Source organism: Gossypium hirsutum, chromosome A09, assembly GCF_007990345.1.
Source record: "Gossypium hirsutum isolate 1008001.06 chromosome A09, Gossypium_hirsutum_v2.1, whole genome shotgun sequence".
Classification (NCBI taxonomy): Eukaryota; Viridiplantae; Streptophyta; class Magnoliopsida; order Malvales; family Malvaceae; genus Gossypium; species Gossypium hirsutum.
This window is the reverse complement of record NC_053432.1, coordinates 83,169,120-83,180,651: the sequence shown is the minus strand read 5'-3', so window position 1 is coordinate 83,180,651 and position 11,532 is coordinate 83,169,120. Positions and strand designations below refer to the sequence as shown.

The 11,532-nt window shown below is 29.5% G+C and overlaps 1 protein-coding gene across 1 annotated transcript; it reads right to left on the bottom strand.

Annotated features, from left to right (window-relative positions):
• Window positions 1–217: 217 nt before the first annotated feature.
• Window positions 218–3,997, bottom strand: LOC107928557 (ethylene receptor 2). The gene is made up of 3 exons (XM_016859813.2): window positions 3,492–3,997; window positions 1,224–3,116; window positions 218–1,024 (listed from the first exon to the last, which is right to left on the bottom strand). Exons 2-3 carry the CDS (start codon window positions 2,976–2,978, stop codon window positions 485–487), a joined length of 2,295 nt encoding a protein of 764 aa, XP_016715302.2. The 5' UTR covers window positions 2,979–3,116; window positions 3,492–3,997; the 3' UTR covers window positions 218–484.
• Window positions 3,998–11,532: the final 7,535 nt, after the last annotated feature.

Genomic DNA, 11,532 nt, shown 5'->3' with positions numbered 1-11,532 from the left:
TCATATAAAGAAAGGAAGATATCAAGTTGTTTTACATGCTAAATATATATAGTATATCAATGTTTCCCAAAATAACCATGTCCAATGTTATATCGAAACAAGACATGTTCAAACATGGGTATAGTACATTTTTTTGGATTAAAAATGGCAAATATATGTGCGTATATATATATATATATATTAGCTTGAGGGAGACTTTAAATTGTTTGTGAACTAGTAAGGCAAACCAATCTGTTTTTAATATCTGCAATAACTTGATCTTAATCTAGTTTTTTGCACTGTGCATGTATATAAATCTATATTTCTTATTTTTAGACTGATGTTGTTGAAGAGAATTTCTAATAAAAGCTATTTGATTAGATCTGAAACTATCTAGGCAAATCCGACATGAAATCAAGCACATTAAGCCGGGGATGAAAGGTTAAAGGAGTGAACTTTGTGTACCATTTCGGTCGTCATTGCCTGTGCTCAGGATTCAAGAACCTTAAACTTTGTTGGCTTGCATCAGGACTTTCCGAAGCTCGATGGCGATTCCTTGTAATAGGACTGGCTTTCGAACGACTCCATTGATTCCAATCTGTGAACATCTTTCCCATGTATCATCATCGGCGCTGGCAGTCATGGCAACAATCAACGGCCAGTTACGACTTCGGAATTTCCGGATTCTCATTGCGACTTCGAATCCATCTAACTCGGGCATCTGAAGCTCCAAAATGACAATCTGGAAAGGCGATGAAGCTGGCCCTATAGAAGTGAGGCATTCGAATCCAGATGTTACGGCAGAAACACTGCATCCCAACTTCTCAAGAAGCTTTCGAGTCACGGCACGGTTCAGATCATCGTCATCGGCAAGTAAAACTTGCAAACCCTTGAAAAGGGAGTTGGAGCATGGCTGGTCTGATGATTCTCCCAACTCGTTGATTGTTATACTGACGGACGGTCGGAGTTGAAACCGAATAACAAGCGCCATGCTTTGAGCTGAACCCTGAGGATTTTGTACTACCCAGATGTTCCCATGCATTAACTACACATTTGTTTGAAATCATGAAAAACAAATTAATCGAAAAAGCATAACACGACAAAACAATAAGTTAACGGTAGAAAAACGGATGCATGACGTGTAACCGGATATTCATCAGACGACAAAAATTCTTTATCCTACTTAATATCCCACAATGTCGCGGATTTACGCAAGCAGACAATTTAGTGCTTTTGTTTGTTACCTGCACTAGCTTTTGGCAAATGCTGAAGCTCAAGCGTTCCTCGGCGCTATTGCTGTTATATTTTCTGCCACTGACCTGTAACTCCGACATTGAGCCACTGCTCTCTGGCTGAGAATTGCTATTCTCGATCCTAATTTCGAACCTGATATGTACATCTCCATCCAAGGAGCTGTGCCTCCAGGCTGCCCGTCTTTGATCATTCCGTTCCTGACTACCATTCTCGGAGAACACCCGGAGTACAACAGTTCCACCTCCACTATTGCCATCCAATAGGCTCCCGACCATATGAAGTATCACTTGAAAAACTCTCCTTTCATCACCGAAAACAAGATCAGGCAAGGATTTCTCAACTTCAATTGAAAAACCAAAACCACTATAAACAGACAAGCATTTGGCAAGACAAGCAGCTTCTTTTATCATGGAATGCAAGTGAAGAGATCGCTTCTCCAACGGGGATCTTCCGTTATCCATTGTTGAAATATCCATCACATCGTTTATCAATGTCGATAGCACGTTACTGGTCTTCATCATCGAATCAACAATAATCCGTTGATCATTATTCAGATTTCCATCCTGCATCATCGAAAGCAATCCTAAAATCGAGTGCATAGGTCTCCTCATTCCATCACTCATTACCTTCTGAAATGCATTTCTAACTTGGCTTGCTCTCATGGCATTTTGTCGTGCCAGTTGCAATGCTCGATTTTGCTCGACCAATTGGTCCCTCATGAGTTGAGACTCTTCGAGAACCGCAGCATGAGAGAGTGCAACAGCCACCTGATCCGCAACGACCTTAACTATCTCTAGTTCTTGGTTGCTCCAAGACCTATTTTGTTCACTCGGAAGAACACAAACTAATATCGCATAACATGTCTGAACTAGCTCGGGAGTTCCCCCTTTAAAATTGGATACTCGAAGCATTGGCATCCGAATTGCAGCCACAGGTCCTGGCTCACCATACTCCCCATTGCTTGCAGTGGCAAGCGAAGAGTCAGGTTCGAGGATGTTCACTCCATCACTTCCTTTAATCCTCAAAATATCCGGATCCGTAATCGGAATGGTAAAATTATACGAAAAGTTCCTTCCTTTGAGTTCATGAGTCAAATTCATCTTGGTCTGGATCTCATTAGGCATCCATACAGCACAATTTTGCAAACCTAATGTCTTAGACAACTCCACCATCGTTGTGTACAAAATAGTATGCCTATCCAATGATTTACGGATTTCCTGCGTTAGCATACGGACGTGCGCACCGGTCTCCTTCTGTTTCATTATAATCCCAACTTCCCGCCCGAGGTCCCAAGCCTTTTTCTTCAACATAAACTCCCTCACCTTAACCTTAAGAAGCAACGGAATAAGTGTTATAAGCGTAATAGCCGTCGCACAAGAGACCAACGCGGTGAGAATCTTGAACACGGTGAGAGCCAACATAAGCTGAAACGGATGCGGACCGTAAGTCCATCCGTTAAGCAAATGAGTCAATCCGCAAAGCACGATAAACGCGATGAACTGAAACAAGACCCATTTGAAAGGCACATTGGAGCAACTAACAAAGTAAAGCAATTCTATAGGAATCGAAAAATAGGCGACCGCAATCAAGAAATCGCTCACTCGTTGCGTCTCTAAGATACTTTCAATGCTCCAAAAACTCACTTCATCGTCGCAATTACACCTCGGAAAACCGGTATCAGCCGCCGTGGAGGCCGAGATCAGAAGCGAAGAAATCAACAACCCAGGAGCTAATGCTTTTAACATTGCATCCAAAATGAACTGTTACACTTTGTGATTCAATCCATTTATAGAAATACAAATTTTTGAACACTACACTCCATCATCTAAAACATAGCTCACTTGAGCCACAACATTGTAATCCCAATCTTTAATTCTCATTGCCTGTAATAGAAACACAAAAATGAAATTTTATAACATTGAATTAAGATCTAACAAAGTTTATATCCCCAAAATTAGCATATTAAGAAGAAAAAAAAAAGGTCAAAATGATTTAATCCAAAACAAATTTCATTTTTTATATTATCAATTAGTACAGTAATAAAAGAACACGACATTTTCTTCATTCAAACAAAATACTCTTTTATAATTTAAATTTAAAAAAAAAATCAGCTTTCTCAGAGAAGCAGCCCCCACAAGAACAATTTTTTTTAAAAAAAAACCCAGAAACCAGGAAAAAGAACAAAAAGCAAACGATTTTTTTCCCGATAAAAATACCAGAAATGCAGGCTGAAAATTAAACCCCAAAAAAAAACTTACCAGAAACCACCTTCAGATCTTTTGATTTTCCATAACATGCAAAGCTAACCACAACATATTTTGATGACTGCTCCCTTCAAAGCTCAAGTCTTTATTTTTGTTGACGTTCCAATTTTTCATTCACTAGCCATCTATATTGACATCTTTCAAAAACAAAAACCCAGAAAAAAAATGTGTTTACATACATATAATTACAAAACCAAAACCACCACCACTAACAGCAACAAAAAATAAATAAAAAGACAAAATCAAGAAAAGAACGCTGTTTTTAGAGCTCTGTGTGTGTGTGTATGTCTGGTTTTTTAAACCGGGTTGGGTCTTGAGGGGTCCTCTTTCAAAACAATTTTTTCTCAAAAACAATTAGGCCCCCTTTGGTTTTATAAGAGAGCTGATAAAAAATTTTCAAAAAAACAAAAGGAGAGAGAGAAAACAGGTAGAAGAGGAAGGAGAGAGAGAGAGAGAGAGAAACAGTTGGGACCCACTTCTTACATGAAGAGAACTTAGACGCCCTTTTGAACCAAAACGTCTTTCTCATACCCAAATAGAGATTTGTTTTATTTTTTCCCTCTCTTTCCTTTTCTTTTTTTTTTTATTATAATTTTTCCTGTAAACCAATCTAATCTCTGCAGTATTTTTTTGGGTGAATATTTATATATTTAATATATTAGTAGTGTAGTTTTTTATTTCTAAAGCAGTTTTTAAAAATTAATATTTTTAAAATATTTTATTATACTTAATTTTTAATATTGTTTATAAAGTTATGTTAAATATTTAAAAAATGCGTGGTCATTTTTTAGTGAAATTGTGTATTAAATATGATTAATATGTGATGTGTGTTTAAGAGTTCATATGCAATGAAACGTATCAAGACTGGATTATTAATAATTTAGTGAATTGTTTTAGATTCTATTAAAAATAAATTATTGCTTGGATTAAAATTAGGATACTAAAATTCATGAATTTCGATATGAATTTTAAAACAACCATAGTTATGGTAATTGTTTATTTCGCTCTCTCAAAATATAATAACATACTAATAAAAATAATATGTTTCAATATTTATTTAATTTTTAAAAATTTGAAGACATTAAAGATAAATAGTGAAAATTGAATTGAAGCGAATTAGGGTGGGGTGAATGCATCTTACGTTCATGGATATGATACTAATTTTCAAGATTGAATAGATGTGGGCAATGAAGCAAAGCGTGCCAACTGTGGAACGCTGTTAGATTTAGCAACACCCGCTATCCCTAATCAAAATACACTTTTTATTAAATACCATTTCGGGTTTAATGTAAAATACACTTACTTTCGTAGTTTCTAAAACATCAACTTCCCCCAACTAAGTTTGAAGGAATCATATAAGTCACTACAGATCCTATGAACAATTTTAAATTAAAAAGATGACGAGACCCTTGTGATTATTTATCTATATATCTTCTATTTAGTTTGGTCATTTCTTTATTTTTAATTGTAAAATAATAAAAATTAAATACATGTGAAAATATTTTACTCTATGAACTTGTCGACTCTTTAAACACTTGAGCTCTCATTTGAGTCAAGATATAAATCTTCACCAAAAACAATAACATTGTGTAGAGAAATTTGTCAACTTTCAACAACAGATAACACTTCATAAACATCTATTGATAAAGTTGAACTCCCAAAATAAAACTTTTAACTTATTGTCAAAGTTTATTTATTTTGGTATAAGTTTAGATATATTATAATAAGCAATCTAAGTGCATTTTATAATAATTAATTGTGAGTATAATTATTTGAATGTATTTTTTATAATTTCAAAAATAATTAAAACATTTACATAATTAATAAAAAATAAAATTATCTTTTTATTTAAATTTCATTTTTTTATTTAGTTGGATTTTTGTTGCCACGAAGCCTTCGTTTCATTTTGATTATTAGGCGCGTGCGGTAGCTGTCGGCTTTTTACGTATTGCCAACATGTTTAAATTACTTTATCCCTTGGCATGTATCAATATGATTTTTCAATTTTAATTTAATGTTTTATTTTTATATTTTAATCATAATATACTATTTTATATTTTAATTATGTAAACGACACATTTCATGTTTTTTAAATACTATTTGTTTGATTTGAAAAATTTTAACCTTTAAATATATATATAAATAATAATTTTCTCAATTGCCCGATTAATTAAAATAAAAAAGTAAAGAATTACAAAACTGTGTGAAACTAATTATATTTTAAATTAATATAAATTAATCTATTTAATCAACAAGTAATTACACGTAATAGTAAGGTACATTATACTCCCAAAAAAAATATGTAAGTTCGAACCTTGAAAATTACATTATTGAAAAGATAACCCCAAACTCCAAACATAAATTGTAAAAATATTCTCAAACTTAAAAGCAGCCTCTATTTCACCTAATGTTTAGTATATTTAGTTTTTATTTTATTTTAAAATTTAAATTTTAATATTCTATTAATAACTAACTTAATGCATAAATATATTTTAGATAATTATTTAATGTATTGATAGGAAAATTTTTTTCTAACTCCGTAAATAGACTTTAGAAAACTATTAAGTGTTCTGGAGTTAAAAAATAAACAAGCGAATTGAAGCTCAAACCGTATCCAAAATTTAAGATCAACCTCTATTGAAATTGACTTTAAGCTTGAGTTAAATTCAAATTAATACTAAATAAGTTTGTATGTAGGTTTGATGAAGCTTGTTTATTTAGTAAAAAAATCAATTCAATTTTTATGTTTGAGTTAAAACACGATTATTTATGCATGAATTTGATTTTGATTCTCAATTCAATTTTAAATATAAATAAATTTTTAAGCTCACAACCTAATAGGGGCAAGTGTTCCAACTCTCTCTATAATTAAAGTTACTGGAGCTGAATTAACAATAGTCAAATTAAATTAATTTCCTTATAAGATAACTTATAAATTAATAGGTGGAGCTATGAAACCGAATTGGATTCAAGTTAAATAAATTAGGAGAATAAGGCTCATATTATACCCTAATTGTTAGTAAACATTGGAATAACATGGAGAGTGCTGTATACGCGCACTTAAAGGAGTTGTGATTTGGCATTTGCATTAAGCATTTATCGTTTCTGAATTTGCTAATTGACTAAGAAAAAAATCTGATGCCGTTTTCACGACTAAATGAAAGCGAAATGGATAATTTGCAATATGTGAAGAAATTTATCTGGAATTAGAATATGTCCTTTGGAAAATCAGATTATAAATTAGAATCGGTGTCACCTATCAATTAAAGTTAGAATTCAAACAATTTAATAAATCACGTAAGAAAAAAAATTTTAAAAATTATCAACATAAAAAAATAATATGAATTTATTAATGTGTCGGAATATACATAAAACAAATCATTAACGTACAAAAAAAATAATTCTATAAATACAATCATATAAATTATATAATTTGAATCGCGATAATTATGATCATCCATTATAAAGTATAGTTGGACAATAATCAAATATTTTTACCTAATGTCTATAAATTCCGTACAGAATTTTGAACTTAAATATCTAAAAAAAATTAAATTAAATTAATTAATTAGCCATTTGTGCTACTCTGAACAACTTGGTTTTAATAAACGTGGAACCAAGATAGTTTTCACAATCTGTTGTGTAGCAAAAAGGTCAATAATATAGTGCGTCTACAGGCTTCTGTTTTATTTTCATTTAAAGAAAAAGGAAAATTCTCCTTACGAGATAATGAGAGTTGAGCAAAATTCATGTGACCAATGTTTACATGTTCAACCATAGACATAGCAAACTAATTTATATAATAGATACTGACCATGTATTTGCTTTAGTGCATGTATAATTAAATATTTGTTTTATAAAATAAATAAAAGATAAATTACCATCATATTCGTTCATTGTATATTTATTACATTTACTTTTATTTATGGACAAACTAATAGTGAAAAGGATGTCATTGTTATTAAATTTAATTTCCTCAAAAAGAAACCATGGTTTCTTATATCAATCTTATAAGTTATTCATTGCGTGCATAAACAAAATTAGCAACTTATGGGCAGATTCATTGCACACATTAGGTATTGACACCATATGCTTCAATTTGTAGAGTTTCTTTTTATGGATGAATTTAAGATAATATACTTAAAAAACTTTTTTTTTTCATAGTTTTTGGTGATTAAACTTTGTTCATCTACTATTAGATTTAATGGCTATTATTGCAATACAATGTAAAAATGCTTATATTTATAACTGTTTTTATTTTCTATTTTTGAAGTTGTTGAGGAGAGGTTGCTCTTTGGGCTTCTCTCATATCTTCATCGATTATATTTTTTCTAGGTTGTTTATGTTAGTTTATTTTTGGGGTTTTGTTTCTACTTATAGTTGTTTCTCAAATTGGTTTTACTGTTGCTAGTGGTGTTGTACAGGATGAAAATGGGGTTCAAATTTTTGGGAATAACTGATATTTAGGGGAGTGCTCAATTTTTTATGTTGAATTATGGAGCATTTTGGATGACCTCAATCTCATCGAACGAAAAGAACATGACAATATGATAATCTAATCTGATAATTTGGAGGCAGTTAGAGCGATTCAAGATAGTGTATCGATTATTTTAAACTATGCTCTAATTAGAAGGATTCAACGCCTTTTGTCCCATAAAGGTTAATGGCTTTTAAGACATTTATACAGAGACCACAACCATGTTGTGGATGCTTTAGCCAAATTGACTTTTTAGGATAAATGAAGACTTGCAAATACTTAGTCTTCTTACTAGGAAGGTTCAAGAGCTCTTAGAAGCGGATAGAACTGGAGGTATTTTATTTTAAAATATATCCATGTAACTAGTCGTTTATCTTGTTTTATTTGTTAAAAAAAATCGTAGTAAAAATATTTGCCAAAATTAAAAAATTAACACATTTTTTGATTTTTTTCAATCATCATTTGTATTAACTAAAAAAAAATTGGCAAATATTTAAATCGGTATTAATTTACATTTATTCCTATTTAAAATTCCATACCTAATCGTACGGATACGAAGGAAGTGAAGGGCAATCTATTTTCCACGGCATTCAACGGTCGAGATTGGTGGGAAAATATCCTAACTCCCTTCCGAATAAGCAGCTAAAATCAACAGTAATGTAAAGCACGTGATTCACCGACCCAAAGAAGGAAGACGACGCGTTTTCTTTACGCGCGCGTGGATTCAGTTTAATAAATTAATTAATTTATTACAATTTAGCATATGCTTTTCTTTTTTGGGGTAGTATTTTAACAACGGTGAGCCACACGGGATGGTGATGGTCCAGCAAGATCCGACCGTTCTATATAAGGAAAAACTCATGATCCAAAGAGATTTTGACCGCCCTTCTATTACCTGAAGTAGTAAACTATAAATTAGACTAAGAAGGGAAAAGGAAAACGAATTTTTCTTTTCCATGTGGTTTTTAATTTGCAGTAGATCTCGCGATTCGTGATTTTAAATCTTTTATTTTATTTTATAGATTTAATATTTTATGCATTCTTTTAATCTAATATTTTATATTAATTTTGTTACCATTACATGTTTTGTTACCTGATCAGAGAAATTTAAATAACTTGCTTTCTCTCGCTTTCATGGCTTGCCATCCCTTCATCGGCATAATGTCCACAGCTCGTTTTCTCTCACGTCCATGGCTCCTCATCCCGTTGTCTACTTGATGTTTACAACTCGTCATTTCTTTGTAAAAATTATATTTATAGAAATAAGAAAATAAATAAATTTAAATAGATTTCGGTAAACCTTTTACAAATATAAAATGAATTTAAACAAAATTTAACTATCATATCTCGAGCTAAAACTAAGCATAGAATTAATACTTAAAATAATTTAACCCGATTTATAATATAGTAAATTACCATCGACAACCTTCCATTACATTCCTAGAATGGATTATTGGAATTGTTAGATTAAGTAAATACAATAAGTCAAAATGTTAATAATTAGTACTCTTTTCTCAAAAACATAAAAAATAAAATTGTAATTTGTCACATAATTCTAAATCCAATGAAGTAAAAACAGAGTCGAAATGATCAGATGTTGAAAGACAAAGGCAGCTTTGAATTTAATTGCAAGTCTTTTTCTTTTACGTCACGCCAAGCTCCGAATTATTGTAATTTTTGAAAAATAGTCCAATTGGATTCATTTTATCTATGCTTAAAAGTATAGTTAATAATTTCAGACTTGAAGTTAAAAAATAAAAAATGAAAGAGTTAAATTCTTAAAAATAAAAATAAAGAGATTAAATTTTAAATTAACGAAAAGTATAATGACTTATACAATATTTTAATTATTAATATATCTATACTTATTATAAAAAAATTTGTTAGGTTGGTGTCATGGATTAACCGGATACTAACTCAATTGAAAAAGAATTATTATTATTATTATTTTTATAATGATAACTAATATTTATTGTTAATAATTTATTTCTTGAGGATAATGGTTCTCCTTTTTTGTATTTTTCATGTTCATTAAAATTATTTTGGAATTTGAAAGCCGAAAGTTTGATGTAATCTATTTTTTAAATAAAGTTATCCAAACTTGTAGAATAAATTTAAGTGTTCTATACGATCTGATTAGTTTAATTTGGATTTAAAAAAATTATTATTTTCAAATTGGTTAGATTCAAATTTAAATATATGTTTAAAAAATATTTAAACTAATTATAAAAATATATTAATATAAATATAAAATTTATATAATTTAATATTTTTAAACAATAAAACAAATATTTAGGTGAGCTAAATTGAACCAGACTTGAACCTGATTCTAAATTTTTTTATAAAATTTAGTTGTGACTCAGGTCGACCTATAAATACTTCTACTCTTAAATATTAAATTTCATATTCATTTTTATATAATATCGAAAGAGAGAGATGAGAGCCACACGAATAAATTTATATCAAATAGGTGTCTAATAAAAATTTTAAAAATCATTTCATACAAATCAAATTATTATATCTGTCTTTTTAAATGATGGAAAATGAATAATAATTATACTTTTTCTTTATTAGAAAGAAAGTCAAAGTAAGATAATTAAACGTTTGGGGGAACCCCAAAGTAAAGGAAGATAAAATACAATGAACCTAATAGCATTAGCATTGAATTTTTTTTTTAAACCCTTAAAATGCTTTCCCTAATTTGAAATAGTAAAATCCAAAAATATAACATAAACAACAAATTGAATAGAGAGAGAAATTTGTTGGCACCATAAGGGGTAAAAGTTAAGGTTAGGTTACACCAAATTTCAAAGCATAAAATATAATTATGTCTCTTTACAACCTATAAAAACAAGGGATTTAAATCACTTTAATATATGCTTAAGAAAGACAACTCATGCACTTAATCACATTTTGTCTTAATATTCTTTTTCTTTCTTTTCTTGGAAATTACTCTGACCAATCAAACTTCAATGTGTTTTTCATTGAATTTATGTCTTCTCTGTGTTGTTGGTAGTCATCTCTGACACATCCACTAATTGGACATAGTTTTCATTGCCTCAATCTTCTTTTTAATAAAGATTTATATTTGACTTACTATTTTTACTATTGTTCTCTAAATTGTATTTAGATTCTTGATTAAGTTAAGAATTTTATTAATAATAATTATGTTAAATTATATATTTTTATTAAATTATATTTAATAATAATTATTTTAAATTATATTATATAGTATTATATATTATGATTTTATTAAATTCATATAAGAATATTTAATATTAAGATTTTTATTAAATTATATATTTTTATTAATTATGTTAAATTATATTTTATAGTATCATATATTATGATTTGAGTAAATTCATATAAGAATATTGATTATTAATAATATTATTAAATTATATATTTTAATTATAATATATTTAATAATAATTATGTTAATTTATATTTTATAGTATCATATATTATGATTTGAGTAAATTCATATAAGAATATTGATTATTAAGAATTTTATTAAATTATATATTTTAATTATAATATACTTAATAATAATTATGT